At 43.1% G+C, this 19,671-nt stretch overlaps 2 protein-coding genes across 2 annotated transcripts; one reads left to right on the top strand and one right to left on the bottom strand.

Moving 5' to 3' along the window:
- Window positions 1–837: 837 nt before the first annotated feature.
- FGF23 (fibroblast growth factor 23) lies at window positions 838–4,370 on the top strand. Its single transcript, XM_005426430.1, has 3 exons — window positions 838–1,066; window positions 3,248–3,351; window positions 3,933–4,370. Exons 1-3 carry the CDS (start codon window positions 838–840, stop codon window positions 4,368–4,370), a joined length of 771 nt encoding a protein of 256 aa, XP_005426487.1.
- A 5,609-nt stretch (window positions 4,371–9,979) lies between these two features.
- TIGAR (TP53 induced glycolysis regulatory phosphatase) lies at window positions 9,980–18,381 on the bottom strand (the record flags this gene model as incomplete). The annotated part of the gene is made up of 5 exons (XM_014309215.2): window positions 9,980–12,202; window positions 12,627–12,737; window positions 13,709–13,786; window positions 16,396–16,517; window positions 18,339–18,381. Coding segments are annotated over 5 exons (813 nt in total), but the record flags the coding sequence as incomplete, so codon positions are not given.
- Window positions 18,382–19,671: the final 1,290 nt, after the last annotated feature.

Raw genomic sequence — 19,671 nt, 5'->3', positions numbered from 1 at the left:
TTGTTTGTAAAGACCCACAACACTGGCAGGACACCTGAGAAGTAGGTCTTGTATCTTGGAACATTTTTTACAAACTGCCAGCCAGATGTGCAATGCAGGAGCAAACATCCAGCTTTTAAGTGGTTTACACATTATTTTCAGCTGGTTTTGACCAACTTTAGATTATTTGTGTGACTCAGAAGGAAACAGGAGAAAGAAAAGGGACAGTTCATTTCAAGTAGGCTCTGCTCATATCAAGTTCCCTTCACTTGAATGGCGTGACACAAATATCAGCCCAACAGGCTTGGTGTGGAACTTAGACCATAATGAAGGGGGAATCAGGCTCAGGACAACTTAACACTAACTTTTGGTACATTTGCAACAAAATTTTAGCTGTATTTGATGTTTCCTCTAAATCAGAATGCAGCTTGGAAACGGTGAGTGGAGGTGAGAGTCTGAATAAACACATCTGGCAAAAAAGAAAGATAATTCAGGTCCGAAGGGTCATTCCCTTCAGTTCAAGTGCAGTGGATTGCCCTTCCTGGATCCAACAGTAGAGGCGTGGGAAGCTTTCAGATGTCACAGGGTTGTAGATAACATTTGAACATATGATTAGCTTTCGTGAGCTGTCTTTAGAAACCTTACATTTTTCCCCCACACACCTTAGCCAGAGATCCTTCCCTTGAGGTTTCGGGACACTTAAAATGTTGCTTTGCCAAAAATCAAGGATGTGGAGAAGGTTTTCCTGTGTGATGTCATGTTGCTGCCCTTTATAAGCCTCTGCAGAGAAGAAGGGATCCTGTCTGAGGATTCACACTCCAGGCACGAGGGGAGGTGCGGAGCAGACGCTGACCCACCATGGAGCGGCGAGCCATTCCCCAGGGCATTCCCTGCAGCTCCCTGCTCCTGCTACTCTGCAGCCTGAAGGCTTCCCTTGCCTTTCCCAACTCCTCTCCACTGCTGAGTCCCAGCTGGGGCAATGGAGACCGCCTGATGCATCTCTACACCGACACAGAGAGGAGCAGCTTCCACCTCCAAATTCACGCTAATGGCTACGTCGACGGCGCTCCTCACCAAACCATCTACAGTAAGTGGCTTCCTACAGACCTCCATGGGAGCAGGGGAGGGACAAGGAGATTTTTTTACTTCCTCACCACCTATAGAAAATCCCCTCTTCTCATTAGGCAGGTAGGCAGAGGAGCACAGCCACGGGATGGAAAATGCACATCATAATAATTCCCCTTTTGTTTAACAAATAAAATAGTTCCAAAGAAATCTAGTGGATAGGGAATTTCATTCTTTGCCTAGGACAACTAAATTCCTATGGTTCCTGTAATACTCTGCAAGGAAAAACCACCTGAATCATCCTCCACTTCATGATTTTACCCCCAGTTTCTGGAGGAATCTCTTATAATGATATCTCCCAAATAGCTGCTTCCCACTGATGGTGCTACCAAAGGAATATACTGAGCAGGGCTGGAAAACTGATGGCATCCATAACATCTGTATTTTGGGGTGGAGGGTTGAGAACTACTAACAGTTAAGTTTCAGTGTGCACAGAACATAGGCATGCAAAGATCAGTTAAAAAGGGGGAAACTATGAAACACCAGACTGGCATAAAAGAAGTGTTGAGCCTTTGGGGTTCATGAGAAGAAGGTTCTTTCATGAGGTTCTTTCATGAGCAGAAACTATACCCCAGTATAACTAAAAGGTTCTCAAATTTTGTCTTCAGAGTTTATTTAATTATATATTTTATTATTCTATTTCAACACAGAATAGTTTATTCTTCTTCCTTTGCTAAATACTTGGTCCAAACTCTTTAGTTAGTAGACAAATGTGGGAGGGGTTTAAGACTTAAGGGTTCTTTTACAGCATTTCAAAAATACTTCTCTCTTAGCAGCATTCAAATCACAAGTAGCTATGCATCATAAAATCAGGTTGTTATTATTATTACTATTATTACTACATCTACTTTATACACTCCGTTAAAAATCTAAGCCTAGGTAATTAAGCTTTTACATAAGTAAATAAGGATGGTTTTTAAAGTTATAATTTAATTAATGAGGAAAAAGGATCACATTCTGCTATTTTTTAAGGAATTGATAATGCAACACTCACAGAAATGCTGGCACTGTCTTGTTATTCTTCCTACATATTAAAAGATTTTATGAAACTCATTTTAGGTATGTTGGTCAAGAACCAGTGTGGGATTTTAGAGAACAACAGACAGCAAAATATCACATTTTCCCATGTATGCCATGAAAAAAGCATAGCAGGATTGGAATGGTGGAGCAGGAAAGATGGAAATCAGACAACAAAAGGGATATTAAGAGGCAGAGTGACTGATTTGCTGCCACCAGACAATGCGAAGTGCCAAGTTCTGCACCAGGGTGGCATGGCCTGGATGTGCACAGATCTCCTGGGTGGGACAAGGCAACAGGCACTGAGTCAGATGCAAGGAGCAGATCAAGCAAAGTTGTTATTCCCATTTTACCTGGTACAGTGACATTGCTCTTGGAGCACTACAGCAACCCCAGGTCATGTTGGATGAGTAGAAGGTGGAGTTGGTCTGGCACAGGGTTTCCAGTGGGCCTTGATCATGATCTGTTGTGGTTTTAGTCCAGCAAAAAGGATGTTAAGGGCAATGTAATGACAGAATCACAGACTGGTTGAGGTTGGAAGGCACCACAGGGGGTCACCTGGTCCCGCCTCCCAGCACCAGCAGGGCCATCCCAGAGCACAGGGCACAGGATTGTGTCCAGATGGTTCTGGAATATCCCCATTGAGGAGACTCCACACCCTCTCTGGACAATCTGTTCAGAGCTCAGTCACTGCACAGAAGTTCTGCCTCCTGTCCAGGTGGAACTTCCACCTGAGTATCTGTTTCTGCCCATTCCACTGATGCCACTGCTGGGCACCACTGAAAAAATACCACAGGGCAGTCACAAAGATGAGTGGGACAAATTCCCCCTGGGTGTGGGCAATGGCAGAACTGAGGGCAACGTCCTCAGACCACAATTTGGGACTTCAGAGGCAAAAAAAGTTGTCTTTGGGAGGTTAGTGCCACATTGGAACAGGACACCCAGAGAGGTGCCCTCCATCCTGGGAGTTTTCCAAAGCCATAGCAAACCTGATTTAGGGTGGGCAACAGTCCCAGGTCATGTGGAAGGTTGGTTTGAACTCCCAGAGGTCACTTCCAGCCAGAGCATCCGTGGATCTGTAAATGCATTGTTGAAATGGCTTTGATGTTTTTGTTGTTCTGAATAGGTGCCCTAATGATCAGGTCTGAGGGTGCTGGCTCAATCATAATCACAGGTGTGAAGAGTGGACGTTACCTGTGCATGGACACAAAAGGAAACATATTTGGCTCGGTGAGTGACCTTTCCTAAGCCTCGAGGCTGAATGGCCAGTGCATTCTGCTGCTGTGGTGTCCATTTCCCCAGCCAGGGCAAGCCTGGGTAGCCGCAGGTGGAGGGGGAAGTGTTAAAGAAGATCTGACATTTAGGTCAAACTTTGCTCTCTCCTTTGATTGTATTAAGTTGGAGAGCTGACAAAAATCATCTGAGATCCTGCCTGGGTAAATGAGGACAAAAAAAAAAAAAAAAAACCAACAAAAAACCCACCAAAACAACAAAACCAAAAAACCAACCAAAAAACCAACAACAACAGCAAAACTCCTACTTTTCCATATTGCAGAAATTAGATCCAGTGAGGGACCAATCTGTAGCACAGAGCCATGGGTGGGGACCCTCTGGAAGAAAACAGGGTTTTTCATTAAAATTCCTTTGCTGAAAGCATGGACATGCAACTCTGATCTGCATTTGGGTCAGACACAGACCTGGGAGATTAGAAAAACACCTGCTGCAAGATCTCACCCTTCTTTCCCTCTTTAAGCAGTGTTTGCAGCTCACCAGACTCCTCTGCTCACAAGTGTCCTATTTCTTCCCCTCAGCATTACTTCAGCCAAGAGGACTGTGTGTTCAACCACAGGACGCTGGAAAATGGGTACGATGTGTACCAATCCCCCAAACACCACTTCTTGGTGAGCTTGGGCAGAGTTAAACAAGCCTTCTCCCCTGGTATGAATCCACCACCATACTCCCAGTTTTTGTCCAGGAAGAACGAGATCCCTCTGTTCCGATTCAACACCCCCGAGCCCCACAGACACACCAGGAGCGCAGACGTTGATCCCGTAGATCCTCACCAGATCCTGGTCCCGCAGAGGAAGACCCCGGTGTTTGGCTCCCTGCAGCAGCAGCCCACAGACTTTCCCCACATGCCCAGGGAGCCCATGAGGATCAACCAGAACGACGTGGTGAACCCTGATGATCCCCACGCTATGATGGAGGCCAGGAGGTACCCAAGCCCCCGCTTCTATATCACGAGATAACCGCATCCCCTGCACTCGCCAGGGGAAAAAGGAACTGTCTGTCACACTCAGCCTGAATGCCAAAGTGACTCTTAGAAACCTGGGAGACATTTGGAAAAGTTCCTTAGCTTCAAATCTTGTTTTGTCAGTAAACTGCTGTCTGTAAGTACAAGTCAGATTTTTCCAGCTCGGGGTCTACTGGAAAGATCCATTTTTGAAAACAATCACACAACCAAACCTTTCAGGGTCTGAATCACCTTAAGTTTGCATCAATGATGAAAACAAACAAAAAAAGGAATCCCTTGTATGAAATGGGAAACATGTTATGTTAACTGATGTAGAGATCTGGAGCATCCAAGATTCCAGCAGAGCCAGGGAATCTCTTACTAGCAACATCCTGTCCAAGCACAGCAGACAAATTGCCAGGTGGTGTGTTATTTTATTATGTAAAAATTATCATGTCATGTATCCAATATCTGAAGGGGCTACAAGGAAGCTGGGGAGGGGCTCTGCATCAGAAATTGCAGAGACAGGACAAGGGGGAATGGCTTCATACTGACAGGAGTAGGTTTAGATTGGATATCAGGAAAAAATTGTTCCCTGTGAGAGTGGTGAGGCCCTGGCACAGGTTGCCCAGAGAAGCTGTGGCTGCCCCATCCCTGGAAGTGTCCAAGACCAGGTTGGATGGGGCTCTGAGCAACCTGGGATAGTGGCAGGTGTCCCTGACTGTGGCAGGAAAGTGGAGTGGATAAGCCTTAAGGTCCCTTCCAACCTGTGATTCTTTGTTTTTAGCTTTTAAGTTGGAGCTTCATTCTCTCTTCACCCATATGAGTCAAAAAAAGGCACTCTGCTGTTACAGGAACAGAAAACATTGAAAACTGGAGGAACTGACAGGACAACTGACAGGACAGGATTAAAGGGTCCTGTGGAAAAAGAGCAATTTCTGACACTGAATCTAAGCTGAGGTTTTTGAAAAAAAGAGGAGAGTCTCACACTCTCTCAAACGGTTCTCTATCACAGTTCTACATGTACTAAAATCTAGAATCCCAATATGGAAATAAAGATCATTAATTTTGCATATTTCCAATGCAGAGAGAAGTACCAGGATTAATAATAATCAGTAGTGTGTTAAACAGGACAGTTTGTTTTGCATAATACTGAACTCTACAGGGGAAAAATAAAAAAAAAATTATGTTTTATAAAGATCAAGGGATTAATATTTACACTATAATGAAGACTCTCATCTAATGAGTGAAAATTAGGTTCCTATTTAGAAAAGAAATGTCCAGTTAGCATCCATGTTTGTATTCAGTTCTGAGCAAGTATCAGATGCTTTATACTTGTAGGAGTGAAGTTACTATTAATCAGGAGATCTCTAATGGTGACAAAACCTTTTCCCTAGTTTGGTTTATGCTTTGGGTAAGTTCACTTTCAAAAAGCTATTCTTGATGAACTCTGCACAAGTCAGGTGCAAGGTACTGATAAGCAGCACAAAATCCAGTGTGGCAGAGATTTGAAGGTTTTATTTTGCAGGGATTTTTGCATGTCAAAATATAGATTCTTCTGCTCTGTTTATTTAGAGTATTTATCAGCCTAACAACAATTTGAAGTGATACAGTGCTCCTCAGTGTGCCCATAACAACATAGAAAAAAAATTAGGTTGTAAGCTATTCTTCTTTTCTTTCTTATGAAGTAGTTCACTGAAGCCACTGGAGTTACATCAGTGCAACAAAAATCAAAATAAGAACCCCCTGTGCTTCTTGCTTTCATTTAATTTTTTTCTGGATTTAGCACAGCAGCAGGACTGCTGCCAGCTTTTAAAATAATCTCTTTTTTCCCCCATATTTGTATATATACACAATATCTCTTTATCTACCACATCCAACTCATTATGTTGGAAAAGTCATAGGTCCCTGATTCTGCTTTTAGGATAGTCTTCCTAGATGGAGAGATTCCTAATTCGTATAAATACTTAGGAGCACAGGACAAGCCAAATGATCAGGATTAGTCCAAGAGTTCCATCTCCTGGAATTTGTTTTTCTAAACTTATTGTGGTTTTTAATTAATTTCTAAAGGAAAAGAGTGGTTCTAAGGAATTAAGGGAATTGCAGGCAGGCAGACAGTTGTGCTTTTTCTTGCTTATTCAAAATACAGCAAGACTTTTTAACTTGCTGTCTATACAGTGGAGAGGTGTGATTTTATTTATGTTCTATTTTGATCTTTTTACTTGATTCCTATACCATTATTCTTGGCTTTTGCTCCTTGAGAGCTCTGGACTTCAAGTATACCAGCAAAGTTTGCATTTTGCATTAATGGTTGGAAGCTCCTCTCTAGGACTGAGGCAATAGCCCTACAACAACTGGAACCATTAAAAACTCTGTCCACATTAAATTTTGATGGGAAATATTGGTGGGGTTAAATCTGTAGGCCATCTCTAAATTCCTACACTAGAACAGAGTAAGAAGGTTTGCCCACTCTATCAGTAGCCAGGGGGTAAGTAAGCTAAGACTGAATACAGGGTGGATTTTCCATCAAAAAGCCGTATTTGTAACTATAGGCAACTGTATCAAAACTTAAAAGAATTTATTCTTCAATGGAGATGCTGGCAATCACCAGCTGGTAAGAAAGCATTACTTATTTATGTCACAGTATTTATTTATTTATTTGAGTGGGTCTTAAATCCTGCAGAATATTTATAAGTATTTATAATAATGTATTATAGAGACTATTTCCTTTTAAAAAAGTACCAATAAACTTTTCCATTATCTCCAAATGGTGGATTCTGCATTGTCTGTTCAAGCTCCCCCTTCCAGAAGTACTTGAGCGAACAAATAAACGGTAGCAGCAGTGTCTGAAAATTTTTGTATTTTGCTGTCCCCTGTGACTTCCAGCCACACAGGTTTCAGCTTCCTAAGTGTTTCATGCATCCTAAATATAAAAGTTCTGTGAAAGATGATGAGAAAAACAGTGTCTTAGTAGGTCTAGACTGACCATGAAGAGATTTTAACTTCTATTGGGAAATGTCTTATACAAGCAATGGGAAACCACAGGTCTGTCAGTTCAGTCCTGCTGGGAATTATTTGTGATCCTGGCTCAAAGATCTTGGGCTAAAAGATACTTGGCAAATTAAAAGCCTCTGCAGGGAGGGCTCCGAGCAGGGCCCAGGCTCTGCTCCAGGGGCCCAGCAATGGCACCAGAGGAACGGGCAGGGGCTGAGCCCAGGAGGTTCCACCTGGGCAGAAGGCAGAACTTCTGTCCTGGGCAGTGACTGAGGACTGAACAGATTGTTCAGAGGGTGTGCGGAGTCTCCTCACTGGGGATATTCCAGACCGCTCTGGACACAATTCTGTGCCCTGTGCTGTGGGATGGCCCTGCTGGAGCAGGGAGGTAGCACCACATGAGCCACTGTCAGGGTCCAGCCTGAGCCATTCTGTGAAGACTCAAGCAGTTGTAAGATTGAAAGTTCATAATTTCCTCCTCTGCATGCTATTCTGCCCCACATAGTCATGGATGATGCATTCTCACTAATATTCCACATTCCTGTATTTTTATTCAAAGTCATTGCAAAAAAAAATCGCCCCCTAAGGGCCTTAAATAGCAGCTTTACTCCAGCTCAGTGCTTGACCTTGGACATTACTACTTCTATGCCCACTAATTCTTTGCATACCTTCGTCACCATGTTTTTTCTCCTGAGCAACATTTATCTTTACCAGCTGAGCTGATGGTTTCCATTGTGGAATTAAGCCTTCAATTAAGATTCACCGAGATCACATTTAATTTTTCCCTTGCCTATACATTAGTTACTTCATCAAAGAACTACCCATTCAGTAGAGTGTGAACTACTTATGGTAAAAACTCATTTAATTAGATTGCAGGTTTCATTTACCTCTCTTGTCTCCAATTACTTTCTCCTTCAGAATTTATTGCATTAACCATTATTTAAATTTCTTTGGAGAAGTAGAATTAAGTTGTGTGATTCTTGGGACTGTCCCATGTAGGGCCAGGAGCTGGACTCAGTGATTCTTGTGGGTGCCTTCCAACTCAGGGTATTTCACAATTTCTAAAACTAATTTTGTGATTCCTACCCTCTGAAACCAAACCTCCTTTTTTCACCTCAGCTTTTAAATTCAGTAAATTCACTTTTCAATGGCCAGCTGTTCCAAAACACATTCAGGACTTATTACAGTCAAGTGTGCTGCACCAGCCTGCTCCCATTCAGCTATGGCTGGATGACCCAACTGGGCATCAGAAGGAAAGAGTTTTGCCTGGAGCATTCCTTTGGTGACCAGTATCAGCCTGCTCAAGATTCCTGGATTTTATCCCAGTATTCGCCTGTGCCTTACACTCTGTGCCCTCGGAGTCTTCCTGCCAGGCTCTGCCACACGGGGTTCCTGCACCCCAGGAACCCCAGAGCTGTTTGTAGGTGACAGCAGAGCTGTCACAGGAGACCCTCCTGAATGGCACTGGAGTCACCACACGCACACAGATGCCCCACAGTGGCTCTGCCATATCCATGGATACTGGAGAAGCAGCTCACAAATCACTGTGCAGCTCATTTGTGCCATGCAGCTGCCATTTGCCTCGGACTACCAAGACCTGAAAACCTCCAGCTCACGGCCAAAGCCCTCAAAAGCAGAACACATCTGGGGGAAATCTGACATATTTTAAGTCTAGGCATGTGGGCTGTGGATCTGAGGCAGCCGAAAGCTTGGATACACAATGTATCTATTTAAATTATGTTCTACATTTCTTTTAAAAGGGAAAAACGTCCTCCTTTTGCAAAATCAGGGCTATGTCTGCACAACAGTCTTCTACAGAGAACTGTGGGAATAGAGAACATGTCTTTGCTTTAGAGGAAGGAAACTGAGGGACTACCAGAGCTCACTGCCTGACAGCTGCTCAAGGGGAGGCAGACCTGTGAGGAGATGGAGCCAGCATCCATTGCCACTACTGAGTAGTCCCTCAAATATTTATGTTCTGTTACTATTCCTAACAGACCCATCTATTGCTGCAGCTCTCCTCTCCCATGGTCCCAATAAACTGTACAGATTTACTGCACACATGCACAAGAGTCACCTGACCAAAAAGCGATTTAGTCTCAGTGTTGATGTAAAAATTTTAAAAGAGCAGTACTATACAGAGACCTAAAGAAAACAGCCTTTAGAATTAGCTTCAGAAGCTTCCAAAATGAGTGACTTTTTAATGCAGAGAGAAGCTGGCATGTGACATAACAAAGGAGAAATAACAAATGCAACTCTTTTAGGGCAGGCTATAAGCCCACCTAGGCTGGCATCCTGTCTCCAGCAATGTCAGCAGCAGACACTGAGGGAAAAAGCACATCTGGGCAACTGTAGGCCACTCGTGACTGCTTGTACTCCCTTGGCCACTGGCAGATGTGTTCGCAGCATTTTAGTGTGTTTTACAAAGTCTGAATTGGGAGATTCTGATGCATTTTCACTGAAAAATATGACTTCATTAAGACAGGAGCTGTTCAGAAAACCTGAGTGGTTTCACCCTTTGGTTATTTTTCCTTGTTAGGCACCACGGTACCATCTACTTGCCCTGTGTGAGACTTACAAGAGGAAAGAATTTGGTAACAGCAAGTTAAAGAAAACAACCACACAGGTTCCTTAGGCTGGATTTAAATTTTAATGACCTATAAATACAAAAAAAGAAGGTAAAGCATATTATAGAGGAAGAGTCAAAAATCCCTCTGGGAATTGTGTGACTTAAGCAGTGGCAAAGCACTTAACAAAGTAGATGCTCTCCTAAGTTATGGGATCATCAACAAGAACCTAATATTAATTACCTGCTTGAGAGCAGGCAAGAAAGATAAAGAAACCTTTTAAAGTGAGAAGCACCCCAATCCCTAGTGTGTTTTGAAATATTTGATGAAATGACAGACTTAGGGAGAAAAATGTGTCACATCTCCACTCGTACTCTCGCATTTTCAACTCCATTAAGAATTGATGATTGGTTCCAAGAATTATTGATGGAATGACTGGCAAAATTCAGGATGTGGCAGTTCCAGGGGAGTTTCAGCAGTTTAAAGCACAGGCAGGAGAATTCCCTGCTGTGTAAGTGGCATGCCTGAAATAAACTGGCACTACCAGGGACAGGCAAATTCAGAATGAACTTCTGCCCCATCCTCCTACCATTAACACTGTTATAAGTCATAATTAAAGCTTTGCTATCTTCATTGGCTGTGACCATCAATTTAGTTCTGAGGAGCCTTCCAGGAAGATGCATTCCACAGAGACCTTGAGGAGTCCACACAAAAGTCATATTCCAATTTTAGCCAAGAAGGATAAAAAGTTATGTGATCTGAGCAAAGCTTCACAGGGCAATATTAAGAAAGATTTTTACCTCAAAAGAAATACAGATGAAATGGGAGCTCTATTCAAGAGTCTTTAATTATTTTTTTAACAGGCCAAAAATATGCAAATGAAGAAAAAATACGTGACTCTTATAAATAACATAAACCAGATACGCTCACACCGTAACACCACAAACACCCCAATGGGGAAAGAATGCAGTATTCACACCAACAGTCGCTAAACAATCAAACTTGCCTCATTCTAGGCAAAAACATTCATAGAATCAAGTGCATGTTTGCAGCTGACAGAAGGATTCCAGTCAAGTACAACTCACCCCAGAGAGAAAGTCCCTTTTCCAGAAAAGAGACCACTACTACGTGCACACAAGGTTCCTCATCCTGCTCACAGCTAAAAATAAATACTCTGTGTTTGTGTACAGTGCTCTTCAACAGAGATCTCGACAACCTGAACAATTTCTTAGGAAATACTCCTGGCGAGGTAGGTTTATCATCATTCCCACATTACAAATGGAAAGGAGACTTGCCCAGAGTCTCACAGATATTCAGTGTCAGAGTTACATCCCTTGGCTCTGCACCAAGCCTGTCCCACTGGGCAATGCTCCTTCCTGGGTTCTACTATTGCATTCAAAAATTTATTTTAAGACAACATGTATGTTTCATATTACAATATAGCATTTTGTAATAAAACAAGAATATAGTATAGCTCAGCTTTGAGGTACCACTCCTCTCCCCAACCCTTCCACTTGGAGGTAACCAAAATAATTATGGAGTAATGCAAAGGAGTTGTTTGAAATATGTGCTGTAGGAGCAGATATGCAAGTGACTGCAAGTATTATGCTTCTGAGAACAGAGAATATTTGTTTTATTTTGCTACTGCCAACTTATTCTGGGCACTAGGACCATGCAAATCATAGTTTTTAGGATAGCAAGCAGTTGCATGTCTCTCTTTTTGCAGTTTAGTGTCAGCAATTCCAGTCAATCCCAGTAATTACTACAGATACTTTTCCCAAGTTTAGCAAAATTGTGATCTAATCCCACTTTCCCTCCACAGAGACTCTTAAAACACTTTTGAAGCTACACATTCAGCTCCCACATCCACTAAGTGAGAGTCTTGGTTAAGACAGACACACGTGATATTGGGCTTCAACAAATTCCCATTTTCAAGTTTTACAATGAAATGACTGACTCCAGTATTGGGACTGACAGAAGACAGCTGGGACTTGGTTAAATTTGCTGGTAAGGTACAGTTGAGATCTGAAACCATATAGCCAATCCAGTTCCTCATGTAGGCTCCATGACTCACCACCAAAATATTGGCATCTAATACTGTGGAAGATCCGCTGCCTGCAGAGCTGGGCTCCGCCTCACTGCAGTGGTTTGTCCAAGGGAAAACAAACTGTTCTCCAGATGTTCCTGAGCTCCTGCCTGGGCCACCAGGCTTGCCATGCTCCTTCTGCTCCAACTCAACAGCCAGCTGGCAGAGGAATTCAAAAAAATCCCTCGCACGCTCCCTCACCTGCACGGAAAGGCCGGAAGGAAATGTGAAGAATGAAGAGATCGTTGTGAAGCAAGCACAGATTTGGCCTTTCAGAAATCTGACACAAAACTACTTCAGCTACAACACAAAGATTTCTCACAGACAAGGTTCAAAAGCCAATGTAAGTTACTGACTGCTGTGCAAACTCCCCTGCCCTCCAGAGAACAATTGCTATCATCCTCCTGTGAGCCAGAGCTTCACGAGGAGTCAGTTTCAAAATCAGTATTTTAGTTATAAAGAGATTCCCCACCTGGCAGCCACTGTTATCAGACCAAGCAGTATTTTTTAGCTTAGAGAATATCTCTGGTTGGGCTGAGCTCTCAGTGGGAAGCTCCCAATAGCTGCAATTGCACTGCTAAAAAAGCAGGACACGAATAGATAAATAAATAAATAAATACCATACTTCATCCAGTGTTTCTCCTCCAGAAGGTGTGAATGAAGGACATTGCTCTCCAGCATCCTTTGCCATTGCCTTGAGGTCAGCCAAAGGCCTTCCTTCTGCAACACCGTATTTCTGTAAGGGAAAAACGGGGTTTGGCAGGATGTGTCAGGTCTCCTGTACCCCTTCCAGAGGCTGCAAACAGCTCTTCCCTTTGTGAAGCTTCAGCTTTGTTTTCTTGGACTCCCAAGGCATAGCTACCTTTTCCATTTTATCCCAATTCTGGGTGAGGAAATATCTTTATAGGTACCCTTTAAAACAATATATATATATATATACACATAAATATAAATATATATATACATATATATATGTATGCTCAGTAGACAAATACACTAAGAGCAGCATCTCATTTAAAGAATGTTGGACATTCAACACATGACCCTCAGCTTGATCTTTGTGTGGAGATTTTTTTTCTTCCACTGACACTCATCCCCAGCATACAAAATTCAAGTGTCTTTGTGACTGAGCTCACAGTGCAAATGCTTCTGTACAAAGCCCTTCACATGAAGATAAACTCCATTTTCCTTTTGCTTGCAAAAAGGCTACAGGGAATTATTTTTCTCATGTAAGAAACCAGTGTTTTCTCTAAAGACCTGTGAAGTCTTCACAACAGAGGATGGATCCATCTTCAATTCAGAATTTTTGAAAAAGAATAAAAAAAAGGAAACAAAACCACATAAGTACCCTCGCAATTAAAAGTAAATAATAAGGCCTTGCTGATTTCAAGTGTAGGACTGGAATTTCTGAGAGAAAAAAATTCAAACAGGAAATGCTACAATCACATGCTGCTCCGTAAACACTAAACTTTACCATTAAAGCATCATATTTACAACATTCATCACTTAATTTTGGCTCCACTTCACCCTTCTGCAAACAATTTATTGTCCCTGATGTGAATTGTTCAGTTTCCAGCGATTAAAAACACATCAAATAGTGCTCTCCACTGCTAAATCTTGTCAATTCTCTCATTCCCTTTTAGTTTTGCAAGAATGTTAGGGCATCAGAGAGTTCAATATTTCATAACAAATTCTTTTGGCACTTACTCTCTCTCGCAGTCTTGCATCGTACTTGATTTCCAAATCTTTGCAAAACCTGTTTTTCCCTAGAATGGCAGCAGCAGTCTAAAAAGTGAATATACAGTCACATCAACTGGACAGAACATAGACACAGCACCTTACACCACCAGAGCCAAGGTGAATCCCATCAGCAGCATCCAACAACCCAAATCAACAAAACAAAGTTTTTCAGCTACCAGTCTGGCAGAATTGGATACATGGCCCAGGCCAGGCTGTAAAAATAGAAAAGCTGCAATCTTCTGGCAGTTCCTTCCCAATTCAAAGTCCAGAACAGCTGAAGAAACAGCACCCATGAGAGCGGCCAGCAGGGTTTACTGGGATAAGAGCCACATCTTCTGCTGAATAGAACACAGAGCAATCATGTGGACATTCTTTACATGGACTACATGGGCCAGACTCACAGCTGTGTTCCCTGAAACTGCTCAGTTAATCCAACTGAACAAACATCTGACACTGTCTGGCTGTCACAGCCAATCCTTAGGGCTGGAAGGGACCTCTGGAGATCACCCTGCCCAGGCAGGGTTACCTGGAGCAGGTGACACAGGAATGTGTCCAGGTGGGTTTGGAATGTCTCCAGAGAGGGAGACTCCAGGCCCTCCCTGGGCAGGTTGTTCCAGGGCTCTGCCACACTCAGTGTACAGAAATTCTTCCTCATGTTGGAAGGTGGAACTTTTTGAGTTTTGGTTTGTGTCTGTTGCTCCTCATCCTGTCACTGGGCACCACTAGAAAGAGCCTGGCACCATCCTCTGACACTCCTTGGAGATATTTCTATGCATTAATGAGATCCCCTCTCAGTCTTCTCCAGACTAACCAGGCTCAGCTCCCTCAGTCTCCCCTCATAAGAGAGATACTCCAGACCCCTCATCATCTCTGTGGCCTCCACTGGGTCCTCTCCTTGTCTTTCTTGGGAACCAGAGCACAGCTGCTCCCGGTTCTTACATGCACCCATGTGTGAAGGCTGCACTGGCTTCACACACAGTTTGAGCTGTGCAAACATCCACACCCAATCAATATGACATTTAAGGAACTCATCTTGAAAATGCTCCTTGGATTCTGGCACAAATAAGCAGCCTTCTTGTACTACTGGCACATTTAACATATTGCTTAGGAGAAATTTGGTCTTGGAACTTTAACCTTCTCTCAAAGAATAAGGCAGAAATAAAGAGAGGGTTGAATCCACTTCCTTGTGTATATGCACAGCACAGTTATTTGTATGATTATATGCAGGAATTTCCTCTTTTGCAACAGAACTTGTACATTCTTCCCATATTAGAGCTGTGAAGTGACAGTGTAGTAACAGGCCCATCATAGAACTGCAGCTGCCAAGAAAACTGCACATGGACAACATGGAAATTCCAGCTTTACACATCTTTGGGAAAGCTCTCCCAACCTCTGGACAGCTTGTCAAACAAATGGCAAAACACATTTCCTGTATGAAAAAGAAAATTCAGCTCTTTCACATTAGGACAGTGCAATTCTGAAAGTGCTCTTCATGGAAAAGGCTGTCTCTAACGTAAGAAAAAATATCCCAAACCAATTCCCATAAAGCAGGCACACAGCACAGACAGCTTTATGAAAGTCAGAAAGCACTCTTAATGTTTTAAAATATCATCACTGCCATTCACACACACAAAGGAAGTGACTTGGGCAGCTATTCTGCATATTTAAAATATCCAACTATTGCACTCTTCCCTCCTTGTCTCTTTTGTTTTCTGCTTAAGTTGTGCTGCTACAGCAGTTTCTGGAATTGTCCTGCAAAACTGATGAGCAATGTTGATGGTGTATGTTTTGAGGGAAAAAAAAAGGAGATTTATACTACACTTGGTTGATCTGGTTTACAACACAGCTTCACAGACTTCTAGCAGGACAACACAGCAAAAAGCAAGCAACCAAGAATGGCTTAGGAGTTTCAACCCCCTGCATGTCTCTTGAAAACAAAGAATCAGTAATAGAAGAGAGAATTAAAGATAGGGCCTCCACAGGAGACATGACCTTCCTAGAACAGTTGACCTCTAACTTTAAAAGTCTTGCTTCCCTAATTTTGAGTATTTCATAATTCTGCACACAAGGTCACATATAATCCCATGCAGTAAATTCTCCTCTTTATTTAATCTGTATTGTATGTTTACTGCATCAAGGCAAGAGGTGTGAGATGCCTGAAAAAGTCCAACATCTCTGCCCATTTAATGATCCTTGTACTGATTTCACAGCAAAACTCGACCTTGCCTGCATTGGTCTGCACTCCTCAAAAGAACACAGCATGCACCCACAGTGCCTGGGACAGCACAACGTCACAGCCAATCTGGTTTGCTTCTTAGAGAAAAACTCAGTCCTGTCTGTTGTGATGGGGACCACAAAGTCCCCATTACTCCTTTAGCAAGAACAATGCCCATATATAAAATAACAGCAAATCATGGAACCATGGCCTGGTTTGGGCTGGAAGGGACCTTAGAGATCACCCAGTTCCAACTCCCTGCCACAGGTAGGAACACCTTCCACTATCCCAGGCTGCTCAGAGCCCCATCCAGCCTGGCCTTGGACACTGCCAGGGATCCAGGGGCAGCTTTTGGTTCTGGCACTACATTATTTTTGCATCACCAAGAGCAAATAAATGCCATATTTGGGAGCCAGCTGTTGCCTCAAGAAGCACTTACCTGCTTTGCTCGAAGGAGGTCACTTGAAAAGACGTGGGTAAACTTCACATTACTGAGAAATAAACCAGCAGCATCTGCTTGCCTGAAACCAGTTGCAGAGAGTGGCTCATCCACTCCTTGACCTACAAAATAAAAACCCCACAGCATTAAAACATGCAAATTTTAGACCATTTAGCAGCTGATCAGGCATGTCAGCAATAAAGAAACTGCCCAGTCATAAGAAAAACTTTCTCCTTTAGCAAAGCCAATCATTAGGAAAAGTCACTGCTCTTCTGGTCTTCCCTAAACTCAGTCACACATTTTTAATGATAAAAAGGAGTAAAGCCTAGGAAGACAGAAGGATCATTATCAATGATAATTATGTTAATCCATACCTTTGACAAATTTAAACATAAAACAGAGACCTACATTTAATAAATGTGACCATTTATAGAAGGGTCACTAGTTCCTGCAAGAGGTATCTCACAGCTGAAACTTGATAAACAGATTTGTTAAATGAAAGTAAGACCACAATACTGCTGAGAGAATGAGATGTAAACACAAACTGTTGTGCTTTCTTCCTCTCCACCTCACATGCTGACAGTAATGCTCATGCAAGCTGGAGCAAACCCAGCTGCAAAGTAGCAAACCTCCCAAAAATTGTTTCCAGCCAGGAAGTCAGTGAGAATAACTGGTCACAGAGCTCTAGGACACTATGGAAATCCAGCCTGAGTTGGACAGGTGTGCTCCTGTCACAGCTCAGAGTCTGCAGGAGAACCCAGAACTGTGGTGGGGGGACGAACGTGTAACAGATTGCTACATCCACAACTTTTACCTATTCTAGTTCTGCAGGAAGCCAGAGCAGAGAGAGTGAAATTCCCATCAGATTCAGAACAAAGAAAATAAACTACTTTCACACAGAAATACACAATCCAACAGCAAAAAACAGGACACCAGAAGTCCAGAATCTGAGTTCTGAGCACCTCATCTGTAATTCAGACATGTGAGACGTGTGACCCCAGTGTGCTGGTAAAGGCTTACACCTCTCAATTCAGAAGAGGCTTGCTCAAAACCAGAAGCTCTGCTCTTTCCACACTGGAGAGGAACCTTCTACATGTCATTTGATCCAAGGAGCTAGGAAATCAAAAGACGTCATCAACATTTTAAAGCAATTAAAGCAGGGGAATATTCTTTACTCATTTTATTATGAGCACAAATCTATGTTGCAAGAACTGTAAATGGCAATGCCAGAGGGAGGAAAATCTGGAAGCACAACTCTCCTTCACAACATGAAGTATTGTAGAAAGCTCATTTATTCAGAGCACAACCCCAGCCATGATTTTCCTACAGCAGACATCCAGGCAGCTCAGTTCAGTTCTGGGTGCACAAGCCAGCAGCCACAAAGGTGAAATCTAGTTTCAAATGTGTCTAATCAAGACTGACTTCCGAGAAAGAACCGGGATTGAGCAATTCAAGCATTTAAACAACCTTTACTTTTCATTCTCCCTTGTCCTACTGCAGGTTTTTACTGCAAGTAACAGATTCTCTTCTTGAGGCAACAGCCCCCTTCACATCAGGATCTTCACCCATCCTTCCGCAGCTCCTTTTCCCAGAAGCCCTTTTCCCAAACTTCCTATTACTGGGATTTAACACAGAGCTATGGAGTCCGTAGTAAAGGTGCTGCTACCATTTCATCTGATTACATGCAACATTATTTTTTCCCTGTGTAGAAAAAGGAACTCTTCTAATACTCCTGTTAAAACACAATGTGCATCAGCATCTGTTGATATTCTGTGGAGGATGACTTAAAATCTTCTGTAACGTTATGAAAGCAATGTCCTGGCTTACACATAAAGTCTCTAAAGGTTTACAGTATTATTGCTTAATGACATCTGAGCAGTTGGTGACAGGATTTCACCATGATTTTCCATCTCTAACCAGCTAACAGAATAACTCTTACTAACCTTGCAGTATCTTGTCTTTGTTGTATCTCGTTTCTCCACTGAAAGAGATTGTAAACAACAACAAAAAAAATTAACTTGTCATAATTTAAGGGGATTTTCAAAAACATTGTTGTATTAAATACTAACAAGAGACAGCAGCCCTGAATGTAAAAAAAATGAGACACAATGCAGCATAAACCCATTTCAAAACAATGCAATGAAGATTTTATAACAATAAAAAACCATTTTCAAATCAATTCCAATCATGCTCTCAGCTTTCAATGAGACAAAGCCATCTGGAATAAAAGTAAGATAAGTGATTTCTTAAATTTATCATAAATGCAGCACAATTTATGTGTAACAACTACACCTCCATGCTGGAGAGAACAAAGCTGCAGGAAGACTCTGGAGCCTTCTTTTCACAAGCATGTGCTGCAGCTGGCTCTCTGAACTTTACAGGGAAGCAGTTCCAGAGATTATCAAGGGTAGCAGCAGAGCTGCACACATGGAAGAAAGAGAGCCTAGGAAGCCAAAGCAGAAGAAATCATAGACTCATGGAATGAACTGGGTTGGAAAAGATGTAACAGACCACCCAGTGCCAACCCCCTGCCATGGGCAGGGACACCTCCCACTATCCCAGGTTGCTCAGAGCCCAAACCAGGCTGGCCTTGAACACTTCCAGGGATGGGGCAGCCACAGCTTCTCTGGACAAGGTGTGCCAGGGCCTCAGCATCCTCACAGGGAACTTTTTGTACCGGATAGCCAATCTAAGCCTCCCCCCTGTCAGTGTGAAGCCGTTGCCCCTTGTTCTTTCACTCCAGGCCCCTTGTCACATGTCTCTCTCCATCTCTCAGGTCACCCCAAAGCCTTCTCTTCTCCAGGCTGAACAATCCCAATTCCCTCAGCCTTTCCTCCCAGCAGAGCTGCTCCATCCCTCTGATCCCCTTGGTGTCCCTGCTCTGGCCTGGCTCCAGCAGCTCCCTGTGCTTCCTGTGCTGGGCCCAGGGCTGGATGCAGCCCTGCAGGGGGGGCTCAGCAGAGAGGGGCAGAGGGGCAGAATCCCCCCTGCCCTGCTGCCCACGGGGCTTATAGTAAAGGAGAAAAAAAGCTCAGCTTTTCTGTAGATTAAAGTTTTCTCCTGACAGCTGCAGGAACCTGGAGCTACTTGGTTCAGTCAGCCACAAACCTCTGCCAACAGAGTGGGAGAAAAAAGTCACCTCAGGAATTCCACCCGAGTCACAGCCACTTTAACGCTTCACGGGAAAAATGTTCACACCACCCTTGCCCCGCTTGAGAGCTTTTGCTCAGCTCCCCCCTCCCGCTGCCCGTGACCGAGGAGGGGACGCGGCCGCCG

The sequence above is a fragment of the Geospiza fortis genome, unplaced genomic scaffold (assembly GCF_000277835.1).
Source record: "Geospiza fortis unplaced genomic scaffold, GeoFor_1.0 scaffold8, whole genome shotgun sequence".
NCBI lineage: Eukaryota > Metazoa > Chordata > Aves > Passeriformes > Thraupidae > Geospiza > Geospiza fortis.
The sequence above is the reverse complement of the archived record's forward strand: the minus strand, read 5'-3'. Positions and strand labels throughout refer to the sequence as shown.

Bases quoted from the DNA above. Each gene is read 5' to 3' on its own strand.
- FGF23 (XM_005426430.1), top strand. From the start codon at position 838: ATGGAGCGGCGAGCCATTCCCCAGGGCATTCCCTGCAGCTCCCTGCTC. The intron at 1,067-3,247 runs GTAAGTGGCTTC...TGTTCTGAATAG, and splicing joins TCCTCACCAAACCATCTACA to GTGCCCTAATGATCAGGTCT. The intron at 3,352-3,932 runs GTGAGTGACCTT...TCTTCCCCTCAG, and splicing joins AAGGAAACATATTTGGCTCG to CATTACTTCAGCCAAGAGGA.